Source organism: Bos indicus, chromosome 13 (assembly GCF_029378745.1).
Source record: "Bos indicus isolate NIAB-ARS_2022 breed Sahiwal x Tharparkar chromosome 13, NIAB-ARS_B.indTharparkar_mat_pri_1.0, whole genome shotgun sequence".
NCBI classification, from domain to species: Eukaryota; Metazoa; Chordata; class Mammalia; order Artiodactyla; family Bovidae; genus Bos; species Bos indicus.
The window spans coordinates 31,502,630-31,521,086 of record NC_091772.1 but is presented as its reverse complement, the minus strand read 5'-3'; the positions used below and the strand labels follow the sequence as shown (position 1 = coordinate 31,521,086).

Genomic DNA, 18,457 nt, shown 5'->3' with positions numbered 1-18,457 from the left:
CTTTGAACATCCCAGAATGGCATATTGAAAATCAAATATATTAGCATAAATTAATGATGTATATATAACTAAATGTCTTATAAATGTATTATCTTGTAAATTATTTTTCCTCTTGGGATCTGTTTCTTTTTACAGCATGCTTGAACGACTATACAGAAGAATCTGGGACTTTCACTTCTCCAAACTTCCCCGGTTTTTACCCCAACAACTTGGAATGCATTTATAGGATCACAGTGGAAAGCAGCCAACAGATTGCGTTACACTTCACAAACTTCTCCTTGGAGGATGCCATTGGTAGTACATGTGTAGCAGATTATGTGGAAATCAGGTAAGCACCTTTATTTCATCATAATCTTTTTTTTTTCTTATTTATTTTCACTTTTAATTTTTCTTGGAAAGGATAAGAAAAAATATAGAAAATATTCTGTGAAGCTCCTTTTTGTGCTCTTTCTTACAAGATACAAAGTTTGTCGTTTGGAACCTGACTTAGCAGTAGGAAAACAGAAAGGCTTGTGAATTTCAGTGCAAGGCTTTTTCGTTAATTCTTCATTGCTTTGAAAGGATGGGTTTTTTAAAGTTATATTTGCAGTAAAGGTGAGTTAAGGTATACATTAATATCTCCCCAGATTGTTATTGTTGTTTTAGTCGCTATGTCATGTTTGACTCTTTTGCGACTCCATGGACTATAGCCCACCAGGCTTCTGTGTCCATGGGATTTCCAGATCGTTGCAGTGAGTTAAATTAGACTAATAATTTGTTGCCCTTCTGTGTTAAAGGTTTTATTTGGCATTTCAAAAGGCTAGAATCTTATACTATTTTATAATAAATTTAGTTCTCTGATGTAAAGTAAGCTACTTAAACAGTAAATCACAATTCCCTGATGCTGGGAAAGATTGACGGCAGGAGGAAAAGGGGGTGAGAGAGGATGAGATGGTTGAATGGCATCCCCAACTCAATGCACATGAGTTTGAGCAGACATAGTGAAGGACAGGGAAGCCCGGCATGCTGCAGTTCATGGGTCTGCCAAGAGTCGAACATGACTTAGCGATTGAGCACCACCACCATATAATGCTAAAATAAGATGATTTTCTTAATTATCAGCAGTCATTGGTTGAATGAATCTTTTTTTAGGCTTGGAAAATACAGAATATAAACTATAGATAGTAAACTAGATTTAAGACCCCAAAAGTTCTTAGGGAAGGAAGTATTTTTAAAACTATGCATAACTATGTCAAATATATTACATTTTGAAAACTTTCAAATTAGAAAAACATTCAAGTTTCTCTGTAAAATTAAGCCACATTTGTTTATATTGTTAATAATTTTTGTTTCTTTATCTTTTGTTCTGTGATACATTTGGCAGATGCTTTATTTGAAAGAGAGAAGATTGAGTACTTTTTCTCTATTTGTAATTGGGTGTATAAAATGTCAGGTCAACAATAAATGATGGTGATTTTATTCATTGTTATTCACATGCTATTTAATAAAGTGAAAAACTGAAAGCTTGCAATTGTTTTCAGAATATTTTTGAGAGAGGTTGACTCACAAATGGATCTGTTTTTGATCTCAAAGTTAATTAATGTTAAATGTTTATATTATAACCTAATAACCTAATAAATGATCACACCTATATTTTGTCACAGGAATGGAGGCTATGAAAATTCACCACTCCTGGGGCAATACTGTGGTTCAAATTTACCTCCAAGAATCATCTCCCACAGTAACAAGTTATGGTTAAAATTTAAGAGTGACTTCTTCGGCTCTGGGCCTGGATTCTCGGCTTACTGGGATGGGTCCTTAACAGGTAAATGGCCAAGACTTGCCCTTTATTGGAGAGTCCAATCAGATTGGATTTTTCATTCTTGGATTGCTGTGCTGTTACATATTATTTTTTTCTAGCTGTATTTTGTCAGTACTATTTGTAATAAACTTCAACATTGTGAATATTTCTGAATTAACTCTAGCTGTTTTGTTTTTGTTTTTATTTTTGAAGGACATAGTAAGGGAAAATGTCATATTCCCTGGTATAGTTCATCAAGCTGGTCATCTTGGTTGGGAAAAGGAAAAGTACACTGATGTGAATTGACATTTTAAGCCAGCTAGTCTTTGGTGGTGCAGGGTTGTTTTGTTGGTTTTTAAGGGGAGTGACAGTAGCACCAGTTTGAAATAGACAAGAGAATTCCGTTTTACAGAAAGAAAAGACTGTGTGTTATCCCCAGTCTTTCTCCTGCAGGTTGTGGGGGCAATCTCACCACGTCCACCGGCACATTCACGTCCCCCAACTACCCGATGCCCTACTATCACAGCTCTGAGTGCTCCTGGTGGCTGAAGGCCAGCCGTGGCAGTCCGTTCCTGCTGGAGTTTGAAGACTTCCATTTGGAGTATCATCCAAATTGTAGTCAAGACTATCTGGCTGTATGTATGAAGTTTCACTTGTAGCTTTCACTGCTCCCATCTTGCCCAGTGCACGTTGATGCCTCATTTTTTATTTCTGAGATTCAGGAAAAGGGATCATTTAAACAATATCCACATTAAAAATTTAAACAAAATAAAAAATTAAAAGAAAATTTGATGAAAATACCTTGCTAAGTACAGCATATATTAATGAATGGCTTGGTATACTAAGTCTTTAAAATATATTGAATATAGACTGTTAAGATACGGTTAAAAATCTCCTGAAAGGGGTTATGAGATTTATCATAGTTATTATCTACATGATTTGTATATATGTATTGAAAACTAACAATCTAGAGGACTGTGTCAGAGGTTGAATTAAAGATAACTGAAGTCAGTAAAACAGGGCTTTTTACAGTACCAGTAAGTCACCATCTCCATTAAATAACCACCTAAATAAAAAATGTGTTAAAGTGTCATAAATGATAAACTATGAAATAAAAAAGCAAGGAAGACTACTGATAATAGCTATGGTCTCAAAAACATGTAACAATCCTTTATTTTCAATCTTTACATTTCAGGCTAGGTTCTTTCCCTTACCCTTATATACAGCCACAGCTTGAGTACATAGCTCAGGTTTATAGACATTTAAATACAATTTTATAAGATATTTGATTCAGGGCTCTTCTATTGTTATATCATTTTGTATTTCTTCCCCACTTATCAAGAATTGCAGAGTCATTTAGATAATGTTTACAGCCATAATCATCTGACATTTAAAATATTTTCTTGGAACTTCCCTGGCGGTCTAGTGATTAAGACTCTGCACGTCCATTGCAGGGGGCACAAGTTTGATCCCTGGTCAGGGAACTAAGATCTCGCATGCCTTGTGGCGTGACAAACAAACAAACAATAAAACGTTTTCTTAAAGGTCTATGATGGGTCAAGTACCAGCTCTCATCTGTTAACTCGGCTTTGTGGGAATGAGAAGCCATCTGTCATCCGTTCCAGTGGAGACAGCATGTCTTTAAAACTGAGGACAGATGAAGGCCAGCAAGGAGGCGGCTTCCTGGTTAAATACCAGCAGAGTAAGTGTGTGTACTGGTTGCTCAGTGACTGCAGTGGGTATTCAGTCTCTTGAACAAAGCAAATTGAAAGAAGTGTAACCCATTAGTTTGAGCAACTGAAATAAATCTTAGTTCCTTATGAAAAAGTTTAACTCTGTTTGATGGAGAAATGCTTACACATTGAGTACAATGTCATGTAACTAACACATGTGGTAAGCTCAGAAAGCTGGAAGAAGAATTTGCTTAGATAGTCACAATTTAAAGATTGGTGTAACTGGTTAGCAGCTAATGGGTTTTCATTTGAATTAAACATGATAGTCTTCTAATTGGGACTGTCAATAATGGGACACTATTCTATTATACAAAGTTATCCAACACTATTGCTTTTGTCTTCTATCTCAAAAGGTACTTAAATTTTATTAAGGGAAACTGTAGACCTCAATGACTTACAAATGGTGTCCCAGTCACCTGTCAAGAAGCAATGTAGGAGAAATGCAACTACAAACCACATTTTTCAGCGACAATTTTTCAATACATTTATTTTCCCATTCTCTTTTATTACACATCATACAATATGCAAAAGACTGGAGAAAAGGCATGCCTAGGCCTCATTCAAGTCATTAAGTTTGGTAGAATTTGGCAGTGGCTCCCAAGACTAGCCATACGTAGAAGTGCCTAGTACGGTCGTGTTGAAAACTCAGCTAAAGAAAATGCCACCATCGGATTGAAGACTTTTTTTCAAAATTTAATGTTTTCGTTTCTTCTTCAAATCTTTTACATTGCTTCTATTCAATTGAATCTTCCTGATGACTAACTAGAGGAATAACAGAGTCTTTATTATGAATTTCATGCTGACTTTTGAATGTTGAACAAAGCCATGTTGTTAATCATTTTTAGCACTCACATAGGACTTTGTGTTTCTAAACTGTTGAATTTAAAGGTCAAGATTTCTGTCTCTTCCAAATGCTAAAGTTAGAAAAACAGAAGCATAGAATGTTTAATATACTTTTCTAAACAAACAAATTAGACTGATGTGTGAGTCAGGCTATGCTATTCTCTGCACCAATTCACAGCAACATGATGCCAGTTTTAACACAGGCAATTTTCATGACACTTTAAAGTTTATGAATTCATTTAAATATTATTTCACATTTGTTCTAAATGGAGACCATTTCCATATAAAAATGCTGCACCAACTACCTGTGTATGTATGCGTCTATTTATGTGTATGCGTGTGTGTGTATTTGTGTATACACACATATATATGTTTCTTTTTAACATAGATATTTTCCTATAGAAAAATCATACACATCTTGGGGCAATTATGATGCGTATGATAGTGGTTAACAGTCATTGTTATTTTTCCCAGCATGTGATAACGTGGTGATTGTGAATCAAACCTATGGCACCTTAGAGAGTATACATTATCCAAATCCCTATTCGGTCAACCAACGTTGCAACTGGACCATCCAAGCAACAACTGGAAACACTGTGAATTATACGTTTTTAGCATTTGAATTGGAATATTACACAAACTGCTCCACTGACTATTTAGAGGTATGTGTTCTGAAGCTAAATAATCACTGTATTTTCTGTTCAAGTTAGCAAGCCAAGGTAAGTTATCATGCTTTGCAGAACCAAACCATTCACCCTGTCCTATATGTCTGTAATACGCTGACTATACATGGTATTTGGACAGATGTGTTTCAAGTCTCTTTCGTTGCATCACCTTAATAATAAGGGTACTTAATCCATTAAATTATATGCAAACCTTAAATTATATGAAACCTTAAAACTACCTGTGTTTTAAGGTTTCAATGTAACTTCTGGACTGAGTAACCTCATCTTACCTAAAAAATGCAGAAGCGGAAGAAAAACTTCTGGTTTTTGTTGGTTATTTTTTGTTTGTTCTTATTTATAAAGAGAGATCAGAAAGTATTTAAATATCATGACTTTAATACCTAATTAAGCTGATACTGGGAATCATGATTTTGATTCTTGTGTTTTATTTTTACACCTGAGTTCATTTCAATTAATTTTTCTGTTTGTAAATTGGAAGTTTCTATTTGTTATAATAATGACCACAAGTAGCATTTATTGAACTTTCTGTATACAATGCTATGCAATGAAAGTTGCTGGAAAATTAAGTACCTCCAAATAGAAGGTAATATGCTACTTTTAGGATAAGATATTTTATTTACCAAAGCTTTTTTGTTGATTTGAATATGCAACTTTGTGGAGGTATAGATTGAAAAGTTAGGTGGTTACTTATCTTTCTTTATTAATGTAATTATATAATCATATATAAAATTATATATTTTATAAGCCATTGTATTAATTTAGAATGTTAGTTTCCACTTTCATAAAACAATTTTACTCAGACTGTTTACATATATTTTGACATCTAGTTCTCATCATTAATAAAATCACTTTTGAGTCACTTAACACATCTTTATCTCCATCTCCATGCTAGCATATAATACTTCTAATCCATATATAATGTTTTCATTAGAGATCTTTTCTAAGAGGCCAGTCCCCACTCTGATAACATTAGGACATTTCCTGTATCCCTTCTATCCACAACTTAATAATTGAGTATCGTTCTCTTTAAGATGGACAGTGATTTTAGGAAGTCTTGCTTGCAAAGACTTTCACCATCCAGTGTGTGTAACTTTCAGGACATAGTCCCGGGGTTGGGGGGGACGGTGGTGGTGGGAATCACAGAAAAAGCCTTTATCTTTGTAAAAGTGTTTTAACCCTCTTTTAAAGCAATTCTTAAAAAAAAAAAAAAGCTAGCATTGATGGAGGTCATTTGAGATTATCATATCTTTTCCAAATAGCACTTTTGTTTTTCAAAGCAAAGAAGAGAAAGCTTTGAGAGACTTAGTGAGGTGCTGAATATTAATATATGGATTCCTTGCCTTTGAAGGATATTTTGGGGGGTTAAAAAAATCTTGCTTTATATTTAGAAAAACTCAGTATTAGAGAAATAGTAACCATAGTGTTTATCCACCAGAAAGTTATATTTACTAGTAGTCAAAGAAAACATGAGACAACATGAAACAAACATTAAAAAAGCACAAACTTGACAGAGATTTTAAAAATCCCTTTCCTTAATCTGTGGGCTTCCCTGGTAGCTCAGCTGGTAAAGAATCTACCTGCAATGCAGGAGATCCTAGTTTGATTCCTGGGTCAGCAAGATTTGCTGGAGAAGGGATAGGCTATCCACTCCAGTATTCTTAGGCTTCCCTGGTGGCTCAGATGGTAAAGAATCCACCTGCAATATGGGAGACCTGGGTTCAATCCCTGGTTGGGAAGAACTCCTGGAGAAGGGAACAGCTACACTCTCCAGTATTCTTGCTTAGAGAATTCCATGGACAAAGGAGCCTGGCAGGCTACAGTCCATTGGGTTGCAAAGAGTCAGACATGACTAAGTGACTTTCACTTCACTTTACTTTCTTGATCTAGTGCTTAGGTGGTCTTCACAAGCTTGACAATGGCATATTTGTCTCATTCCATTTACCTGGAGTGATCATCTTCTTTTCTTCACATGGTGAGATTTTGTTCATTCTTTAGGAAAAAATACAAAGGTTTCTTTCAAAGCCGCTTGTTCATACCACAGACATAAGCAGTTTGTCATATTATATTCTTACCGTGTGTGATTGTGCCCACACACCCTACTGGACTGTAAGCTTTATGAAGGTGAGAACTGTCTCCGGCTAACTTTGTAACCCAGGCCCTGATTATAGAATTGAGGTCTTATGGGAGTTCAGTAAGTTCAGGTTAAATTGAACATCACAGCCATATTTTAGCATCAGCTGAAAGATAAGCTATAAGAAAGAACTGAATTCCAGACTGGCATTTTTGTGTAATCTCTACACATTCACTACAATTCTACCACTTTGAGCACATACCAAAATAGAATTCATGGGTGTGCAGAGTACTGCATGTTTACCAATCTGCTGGGCGCCTTATTTGATAAAAAGCACAATGCAGAGAGCGGGGCCAACAGGAAGCTTTTGAACTGGGTTTTAAGGACGGCTTTGGCAGAAAGAGTGGGAGCAAATGAGATGAAACCTTTCCAGGGACCAGACTCCACCTCTTTGGACTTACTTGAGGGTGAAATGGTAACAAAAAGGCCCATCGGATAATTTTTGGAAGTGTTAGAAAACTTGTTCCAACAACAGCAGAGCCTCTCCACAGATGATGTTACAGATGGGCCATGTATCTTGTGCAACATTGATGGTGAAAGCCACAAAAATACAGAATGAGAACCAGAAGTTCAGCTAAGCCTTCCAAAGAATGACACTGTTGCCAGAGGGAGGAGATGTTTTCCATTTCTGTAAGCCAAGGGCAAGACCAAAGCAATCGCTACAATGGCTGGTTTATGATGGAAATTCTAAAAGCACAAATGACCATTAATGGAGAGAATAGCCACAAACATGAAACCTAGCTTCCATTATTTTATAACTTCTAGTTCAAGGGTTTTTTTCAAGTGATTTAGTCAAGTTCAAAGTGAGTAGCTGTGACTGCAGCCAGAATTGAGTTATTTTCAATTAACAGAACTGAAACTATGCAAGGACTTGATTAGGTGCTGGTGGGACACTGTGCCCAGCCTTGCTGAGACGTGTGGGTTGGTAAAGATCCCACTGGGAAACGAATCCATCCTCTATGCCTTTGTCCTCTGGGTGAAATGAAAGAATTCAGATTTGGAAATAAAATACTTAGTGGGAGGAAGGGTCATTTGCTTAAAGGAGTAAGGCTGTGTTGCCCCTGCAGTTTTAGGAAGTCAACCTTAGGATTCTTTTTGTATTTTATTACTTGATTTCGCTTTTTCATTTTTATTTTGAGACTGGGGCTGTATCTGGAAGAAGAAGTTTTTAAATCAGTATTGAAAATACAAACAAAAGTAATGGATTTGGGAAAAATCAGCACAGAAATGTACAGGAAATCCAGAGCCTGTGTTGGTTCTGGGAGCCTGTGGGTGGGGAGCCAAGGATGGAGGAAAACCAAGAGGTTTTTGTGTCATAGAAGCTGAAGGAAGAGACTGGGACAGAAGGTGACAGTAATAAGCAAGGAGGGATGCTCCCAAGGGTCCAGAAAGGTCAGCTCCCATGGGATCCCCTCTGCTTTGTGCTTGCTGGTATGTCAGTGTCTCTTCAAATGTGGTCCAGGATTGGATTCAGTTCTCCTACTAACTTGGCGTTGGACCATATTATCTGGTTTGTGTGCTCTAATAGGTTTGTTGTTAGCCACGTCATGGTGTTGGATGATATTAAACACTTGTGGTCTCCAGGTCATTTTTACATGAAAGGCAGTGACTTCATAGCTAAACATAGGATATTATTTCTAGTAAGTTATACTGGACTATTTTGCCTCAGAGTTCCATCTCATGATGATTCCTCTAAATCCTCTGGTCTTTAGAGTATTATTTATTTGCATGTAGACTCATTAGCTTATGACTTCTTAAAAAATAAATATCAGAAAATATAAATATCAGATAAATATAAACATTTGGTAAATATCAGAAAGATGCTACCTGTTTCAAGTATTCTAAAATGATAGGTTTCTTGGGTTAAAATGCTTCTGTTATTGAACACTTTTAGGAAAGCACCATTCAAACAAAGTTGGTAATAATAATAGCTTGTATTTGTCAAATGCATTACTTATTAGATAATTCTTGAAGCAACCGTGTAATGTAGGAAATATCATTATCTCATTTGACAGGTGAGGAAACTGAGACAAAGGCAGGTTGTCCACAGTCACACAGATTATATTACCAGAGCCAGGCTTTCCACCGGGCACTGTGGCTCCATGCCAATGCCCCAAGCCATGACACCACACATACTCTGTGTGTGTTCTCTTTCAGAATTATCACTCTCAGAGGTGACATGAGGGAGTTTCCATGGAACTCCCAAGTTGAGCACTTCAGTGACCCTGTCACCAAGAGAAATGTAAGCTATTTAGCATGACCTTTGCACAGGGAAACAGTGGTCATTTATTATATCTTTGCTTCATACTGACAACTTATGTTCAGGGTCCAATGTAGAATTTTTCCCTAAAATTACCATCCATCTTACTCATCTGTGAGATTCCAGAATAAATCTTTCCCACATTTTGGAAGTTAAGACATTTCCCCTTCAGACCTCTGGCATCTGCCTATGTTCCCTCTTCTGTCTTATACTCTTGGTTGTAGATACACACTCAAACTGACCCATGGGGAAAAGACTAGTGTTTGTGCAATGGCTGTTCCCTTGGAAAGTTTAAAAAGCCGCCTCATAACACACGGGACCGACTGAAAAGCTGGGAGAGGGCAGAGACTAAGAAGGCTCAGGAGTGACTCCCTTCTTCTTCTTTCTTCTGACTTTCTTGTTTCTTGCTGTGAACATAGACTCTGGCCTCCTTTTTCATCTCAGAAGCTTCCTCTGAGTTTCTTCAATTTCACAGATTTAACTTAAATAAGGGCACCCCAGCCATAACATTTCAAGACCGTGGGCCTCAGGTGCTTACAAACAACTAGACTTTCTCTTGGTGACAGGTTACGTCCTGTCACCAGGTGCTCATCTCTTTGAGTCTGACAACAAGGCAAGGATCTAGCTGTCAATGGATAAGTGCCCCTCTGTTCAGTATGACCAGCTCTGACCAGGGGCAGCAAGGTCTAGCCCTCTGGCCCAAGATGCTCATAGTTCATATCTGTGGAAAGAGACAAAACCTTTCAGCAGGGACATACATGGATTCTGCCGGTGTGCTAAAGCCTTTTGTTCTCTTTTTTGGCTATGACCTGCGGCTTGTGTGATCCTAGTTCCTCAACTAGGTGTTGAGCCTGGGCTGTCAAGAGTGAAAGTGTGGAGTCCTAGCCACTGGACCACCAGGGAGTTCCCCTGAAGTGTGGTTTGAATTGCCTATGAAGTGAGCAAGATTACACAATTTGTTCTGTAGTGACCATACCTCTCAGGACTGTGCGGTGTAATGCACTTAAGCATGGGAAAATTATTTTAAAGACACTGACAGACTTATCCTCTAAATTGGATTTCCTGTTTCTTCTCCCAGTTTCAAAATCACAAGAGGTGTCTTCTACTTCACCTTCATCGTGTTACACTGTCTTCTCCAAGCAGTGGTCCAACTCACATTTCCATCTTCTTTTGCCCCAATCATAGCTTAAAAAAATAGACATTTCTTTCTACCTGTGCCATATCCCAAAGTTTAGCTAATTTGTATGTGCGCTTATGGGATGGTCAGAAAGCTACCATGTACATCCATGGGTTTTTTTCTTAGACTGAGTTCTTCAGAGGGTTTCCCTTTTCTTACCTACCCCAACCCCCAAATTATTCCTGACTTTACGGACAGAGTTTAATTTTTTTTTTTTTAGAGTATGTCTTTTTTCTTGAATTTCCTTTCCTTTTTCTATTGAATTTCTTTGTTCTTTCATTAATTTTTTAATTAAAAAATTTTTTTGGTCCATGTGCTCATATCTCCTTTCAGAATCTCTCTCCCTAAAGCCTCATGCCCATGACTGACATGTCATCACAGATTCGGAGGAGATGGATCACTCTCTCGTAATGGCTTGTTCATTTCTACAGTCACAACCACGTCTCTGCTGATCAGGATTAGTTCAGGAGAGCACATCTCTTCACTCAGCACTCTCTGACAGAGTACAGAATATAAAGAATTCAGCAAACAGCATGCTTTTTTTAAGAACAAGACACCTGAGAGATGTCCACAAAGACATCTGACCTCTGCCATCCCTGGTTTCTTATTGCTCCACTGGTGTTGATATCGTTCCTTTAAAAAAAAACAACAAAAAAAAACACCTTCTGCTGAGGAAGAATGTGATGTGGAGGATAAAGCCCCCATAACTAGCTACTAAATCTGCCTTCATTCCAGAATCATTTAGGTAACTTGTTTAAAAATATATTCATAGACCCTAGACTCCACCCCGGCTCCATTCAGCCAAAATCCCCAGGGATCCCAATAGAGCAAACCCTGAATTAGCCTCAGTTTAGCAGCTGGGGCCACTGTCTGCAGCCCACTTCCATCACGACAGCACGTTTCATCCTCACTTCAAAACTCTCTCCTGGGAAGTCGTAAGGATTATAATAGGGGTCTTCTTAGCATATACCTTCAAGGGCTTTTCCATGTTTCTTTTTCAATAGGGCTTACTTTTCCATTGCTACAGCCAAAGCTGTACAAAATCAAGCATACATTGTATGCTTTGATTCACTAAGGCTCACTGATACTGTTATATTTATCTCAGCACATTAACATGTCAGATTCACTTTGCAGTGTCTGAATTCTGATTCTAAACTTCTTCCCCACCTTCTTTATTGGACACCTTTGCCACTATCATCTTCCATTATTTCAACATTCTTTCTAATGCCTTCCCTTTCCACTTATGTCCCTTTCAAGTCCTCTCAATTATGTCAGTGACTTCTGTCAAATGTATTTCCCTGTAGCCTTTATAAGATTCACTTCATCCCTTGCCAAATCCTCTTTCTGATGTCATCTTCCCCAGCTATTTATATCATTGCTTTTTGCACTTCCATGTCCTCCTTTCAGTGACAAAACAGTGCGCTGCTAATGAAAAGCGTCCTTGAGAACGTCACTGATGTCCGTCAGTCTTCCAGTCTTACACGCATGTTGTCCAAGTTTGCAGCCTGAGCAGTGTTTTCCGTAACTACAACTCTGCAGCATCAGGCCCAAAGGCCTGATTAAGGAATACTGTGGGCCTTCCAGATGGCTCAGAGGTAAAGAATCTGCCTGTCAATGCAGGAGATGCAGGAGACATGGGTTCAATCCCTGGTCAGAAAGATCCTCTGGAAATGGCAACTTGCTCCAGTATTGTTGCCTGGGAAATTCCATGGAAAGAGGAGCCTGGTGGGCTATAGTCCATGGGGTCACAAAAAGTTGGAGATGACTGAGCAACTGAACACAGGAAAGAATACTAGCTGTTTTTTGGAGAACTCAGAAATGCTCAGATGCTTAGTACAATACAAGTTTACTTCTCAGTCATGTTGGAGACCAATTCAGGTGTTCCTCTGCCTTCCATATAGTGGTTCAGGCATGCAGACAAAGGGGAACTGCATTTGGGGAAATCACTTAGCTCTCTCTGCCACACACGTTGACAGATGTCTTACAAATAGAGACCAGTGTTCTCATAAATTTGAGAAATGCTGAATCAAACACAATGCAACAGGATCTGTTTTGTTCTGTTTTTGCTGTAGTACTTCCTCAGGTTTTTACCGCCCTAAATAGGCATTGCTCATTTATTTATCGACTCATTCAGTCACTCAAATATATTTTAGACACATAGGCTGTGGAAATACAACTGTTTTAGCATCAGTTTTCCTTGTTTTCATGGAGGAGACAGATGTTAATCAATGTATTATTGTTACTGTTGCTGTTTAGTCGCTAAGTCGTGTCTACCTCTTTGAGACCCCATGGATTATTGCTCGCCAGGCTCTTCTGTCGTGGGATTCTCCAGGCAAGATATACTGAAGTGGGTTGCCCTGTTGTCCTTCAGAGGATCTTCCCAATCCAGAGATTGAACTTATGTCTCTTGCATTGGCAGGCAGATTCTTTACTGCTAAACCACCAGGGAAGCCCTTAGTCAGTTTGCAACAGTATACCAATTTAGTCACAAGTTGCATTAAATGCTATCAGGAATATTATCCAGGGTTCCTGGGGAAGAGTAACTGGACAAGATGTTGCAGAGCTGGAGGCTTCAGTAAAGGAAGTTGTGGTTGAGGAACTGTCAAAGGCAAACGGGACTTCCCTGGTGGCTCAGATGGTAAGTGTCTATTTCGCTTCAGTTGTGTCCAACTCTTTGTGACCCCATGGCCTGTAGCCTGCCAGACTCCTCTGTCCATGGGATTTCCCAGGCAAGAATGACGGACTGGGTTGTCATTTCCATCTGCAAGGGATTTTCCTGACTTAAGGATCAAATGCACGTCTCTTGTATCTCCTGCATTGACAGATGGGTTCTTTACCACTAGCACCACCTAGAAAGTCCAGTTAGGTATAAAGAAATTCCTAAATAGAGAGCATTTAATTCTTTAGGGGCTGAGATATAATTAATGGTTCATCTCCCAAGACATTTAATTTTCTTCTTGTTTTCTGTCTATAGCCTGCTTCCATAATGCATTTTGACAATTCTCACAAAGGATAAATGGGAAAGCCAACATTTTGGTCCACTTATTTCACTCCAAGCTCTATTAAGAAATATAATAAAGAAATGTCAATTCCATTGACTAACAGGAGTTTTGGGTGTTAGCACTGTAACTTAAAAAATTATTTTTGTTACTCTCTGTTATCACAGAGAATAAGGACTTTGCTGTTTTTTTTTTTTTTTTTAATTTAACAATTCTTATTTTTAAAACTAATTTCCAGTGAAGGAAACAAGAGCAATTCTTGAGTTGTTGATGCCTTTCAAAATGTTGAATTACTTCTCTATGCCTCAGTTTCCAGAGCTCTAAAATGGAGATAACAATACTATCTGCATAATAGGGCTTCTGGAATTTTAAAGTAGGTAATACATGGGGCTTCCCTGGTGGTCCAGTGGATGAGAATCTGCCTGCTGATGCAGGGGACACAGGTTCGATCCCTTGTCCTGGAAAATCCTACATGCCTCAGAGCAACTAAAGCCAATTTGCCACCACTACTGAGCATGCGTACCTACAACCCATGCTGCAGAACAAGAGCCACCGCAGTGAGGCCCCTGAGCTCATAACTGGAGAGCAGCCCCTCCTACCACAACTAGCGAAGCCTGCGAGCAGCAACCAAGATCTAGCACAGCCACAAATGAATAAAATTTAAAAATCATGTGGCCTTAGACAATGATCACTTCTCAATTCTCTCATTTAATAAGCTTGGAAACTTAACTAGAAGAGTTAAAAAAAATTTTTTTTAATGAAGTTTGGCTCAGTGGGTAAAGAAGCTGCCTGCAATGCAGGAGATATCAGAGATATGGGTTTGATTCCTGGTTTGGGAAGATTCCCTGGAGGAGGGCATGGTAACCCACTCCAGTATTCTTGTCTGGAGAATCCCATGGACAGAGGAGTCTGGAGGGCTATAGTCCATAGTTGCAGAGAGTCAGACATGACTGAAGTGACTGAGCACCAAAAAAAATTAGATAATACATGGAAAGGGCTTAGAATGATACTCAGCACAGAGTAAGTGCTAATAAATATTATTTATTATTTTTTAACATAAATACAATTTTATGATAATTTGTTGTTCTAAAACATTTTGCAGTAAATGAAAAGCTACAGTTTCCAAAACAGCCTTCCCAATGTGACTAGCTTAGATTGGCCCTGTGTTGAAAGCAGGGCTTCCCTTCTCTGGCCTCTCAGATTTCCTCCCAAAGCCACAGGGATTGGGCGTTATCTGAATCTAAGAGTGAAGTAGTTAAAATCCCCTTTGCTGGTCAAAGAAAAGCAGAGAAGTGGAGGAGATGGGACGTGGTAGCAGCAGTGGGTCTGCACTGACTATTATCGTGGCACCTCCTTAAACACTTCCTGGACAGATGAGTCATGCTTCCTGGAACTGTCTGTTAGAGGAAGTCTGCTTCTAGGATGGCTGGCATGTTGCTTAGAATTCAGAGATAAGCTATTTCAATTCTAAGGACAACCGCTATTCAAAACCACACATAAAAAGTGAAAACAGTGTGCCAAATGATTCAGTTGAGGCCTCTCTACCGGATATGAATCTAGTATTGGACAGAGCAGGATCTGGATTCAAAGGAGTTTAGAATGAAGCGTATCCATTGGTTAATTAAGCCAAATACTTTGTAGTGTCATTAATTATAATAAGAAGCATTTTAGAAGACTTTGAAGACTCCACAGTTGCCCAAGTAAAATGTGATTTTTTAAATTACAAAATTTAAAAGAAGAGATGTTTATCTCAGTATGACCAAAATCCCTTTCCTTAAAAAATGCTGATCATTTCTCACCATCCCTAACAAGGAAGAGGTTTCATGTAATTGTATTAATTTGCTGCTGTTAATGAGGCAAACACACTAGACTTCAAAAGACAGCCTTTGCTCTCAGGTTCAAAAGAAATTGTGTTTTCCCTCTCAATATCCTCTCAAACACGAAGGACAGGATCAGGATAAATAATAATCAGCCCTACCAATAATTTCCACACTACCTGGAAGCCAGTGAAAATGCCATTAGATGCTCAAAACTTGAAAGTGCTCTTTGCACACTTCCTTTCCTGGTGGTCCTCAGCTTACTTTGCTCCTCAGACCACAGGCATCAAGTGCATGCATGTAAGGCCCCGTCTACCATCCAACAGGCACATGGCATGAAGGCGAAGGTGTCGATCAGAAGGCTGAATCCAAAAGTTAGAAGTTGCTGTGAATTTTGATTAATTACGCTGATTGACTACTTTTTACAATGGGAACAATTTCCACCTGCAACATTTCAGAATTTTGTCAAAAATGGCATATTTTTAAAAAATTATTTATTTATGGCTGTGCTGGGTCTCTGTTGCTGAAAGCAGGCTCTCTATTTGTGGCCAGCAGGGGCTGCTTGCCTTTGTAGTCCTTGGGCTTCGCACTGCGGTGGCTTCAGCTGCAGAGCACCGGCTCTAGGTGCACAGGCTCGGTAGTTGCAGCGTATGGGCTTTGTTGCTCCATGCCTATGGGATCGTCCCAGGCCAGGGATCAAGTGTCCCCTGCATTGGCAGGCGGATTCTTAACTACTGTGCTGCTGTGCGGTGCTTAGTTGCTCAGTCGTGTCTGACTCTTTGTGACCCCATGGACTGTAGCCCACCAGGCTCCTCTGTCCATGGGATTCTCCAGGCCAGAATACTGGAATGGGTTGCCTTTCCCTTCTCCAGGGCATCTTCCCAACTCAGGAATCAAACCCAGGTCTCCCGCATTGCAGGTGGATTCTTTGCCATCTGAGTCACCAGGGAAACCCAAGAAGACTGGAGTGGTAGCCTACCCCCTCTCCAGGGGGTCTTCTCGACCCAGGAATAGAACCCGAGTCTCCTGCATTACAGGCAGATTGTTTACCAGCTAAGCTACCTGGGAAGCCCCTTAACTATTGTACCACTAAGCGAGTCCAAAAGTGACGTCTTTACCCTTCAGTTCTTACATGGACTTATTTATTGAACAAGCTTTCTTACTTATTGAACAAGCTTTCTTTTCTCGCCCTCCCTCAATGGGAACAGAGTGTGTGGCTGTGCTCTGGGTCCTTCCAGCTCCTGCTTCTATGGTTTCATGTTGCGTTATGGTTATCTTCCTGTTTCTGAGTCCATCTGTAGCAGATGGTGAGGCTCTTAGGAGGCAGAATAATTTTTTTAAATGTTGAATGCTTCACAATAGTATAGTTGGCAGAGGAAAGGCTGTGGTTCATGGAACTAAATGTTCATTGTACACACTAGGGAGAAACTGCTTGACTTCCAAAGCATTTCACTTCCCACTATGGAGGGAATTAGGTGCTTATTGGTCCATCAGTGACTATCAAAATTTATGTTAGTAAGAGCTCTTTAGTCCCTGGACAACTGAAAGGATGCTTTTTTAAAATACAGAATTAGTCTAATTAATAATAAAAGCCTAGTTATGATTTTAAAAAGGAAGCATTAGGGACAAAATATGGTTTTAAATTAATGCTGAAGATTACCTTATATAATAACATTTTAATGGGCTAATTTTCAGGGATAGTCTTGAAATACATGAAAAAGATTATGGAGACAGACAGTACAATATTTTTAGTAGACCAGCTGGGTATCTGAGAACCTAAAAGGGTATGAAATTCTGAGCCTGGAAAAATATTACAATACATATCTACCTTGCCATGTCAATAGGGTCCCAGAGATAATACTTTAAAAAATAAACTTATCTGGTCACATAGGAATACAGTCATTGCAGACAATGTGGAAAATACAGAAAAACCTAGATAAAATAAAAATAGCACAAATTATATCACTACTGATAATATTTGGTGACATTTACTTACTAAAGTCCCTCCCTATTTTATTTTAATATTCAAGGAGGATCATTTTGTATGTACCATTCTCTTTTTTTGCATTTTTAAAACTTTTTATTTCCTATTGGAATCCAGCTGATTAACAGCGTTGTGATAGTTTCAGGTGGACAGCAAAGGGACTCGAGTGCCCTGTGCAATGCAGTGGGTTATCCATTTTAAATACAGCAGTGTGTACATGTTGATCCCAAACTCCTTAATTATCCCTTCCCGCATTCTTCCCCCCTCCATCGTAAGTTCTCTACTATTATTCTTTAATGACTTTTTAAACATGTAACAGTAGCTTACAAATGTTTCTCCTTGTGATTTATTACACCACATCATTTGCAATATCAAATGTTTCCTCATCACAATTCAACTACCCATTCTCCTTGAGAAACACTTAGAATCTTTGCATATGTCCACTATTATAAACAGTGCTGAGATAAAATGTCTTTGTAGTTAAACTTTTGCATAATCCATGATTAAACAATGATTAAAAAAACAAGCAAACAAACCAACCCAAATCAGCCTTGGTGGCGTCTAAAATAAGTAATATATAGCAAGCAGAAATAAATATCCATGCACTATTAAGAGAGGACAGCAGCTAGCCACCACATGGATCGTGACTGTATGGTCTGTATTGGAATCCAACCTTTAATTCAGAGCGACACAAAATAATTCCAAATGTGGGCTTTCAGTGAGTTTCTTGGTCTCATGCAAAGCTCAGGGTTGTGAGTCATTGTTTAATTTTAGACCGGTACCTCATGCTTCCTGCCCCACCCTGCAGCACATGGCAATGGCTTTTCCTGTGCCTGGTGGGAAGGGGGGAGTAGGGGGTGGGCAAGATGTGCCTCTGTACCTACTGCACTGTGCCCACCCTTGTGTCCCATCCTGGAACCTTCACCCCCTCACCCCCCCACCCCCTGGGGTGTCACAGAGCCAGCAGTGCTCTGCTTATGCATGTTGATTTAAACATTTGTCTAATTTATCTTCCACGATCGGATTGCATGTTTACCACACCTCCCC

The 18,457-nt window shown here is 38.9% G+C and overlaps 1 protein-coding gene across 3 annotated transcripts in view; it reads left to right on the top strand.

Annotated features, from left to right (window-relative positions):
- The window catches only part of CUBN (cubilin), a 290,799-nt gene that overhangs the window by 95,006 nt on the left and 177,336 nt on the right, over window positions 1–18,457 (top strand). For all 3 annotated transcript variants that reach the window (XM_070800876.1, XM_070800875.1, XM_070800877.1), the window contains exons 23-27: window positions 136–328; window positions 1,644–1,804; window positions 2,234–2,415; window positions 3,326–3,482; window positions 4,831–5,018. In XM_070800876.1, coding sequence (XP_070656977.1) covers window positions 136–328; window positions 1,644–1,804; window positions 2,234–2,415; window positions 3,326–3,482; window positions 4,831–5,018 — 881 coding nt within the window. The remainder of the gene's footprint in view (window positions 1–135; window positions 329–1,643; window positions 1,805–2,233; window positions 2,416–3,325; window positions 3,483–4,830; window positions 5,019–18,457) is intronic.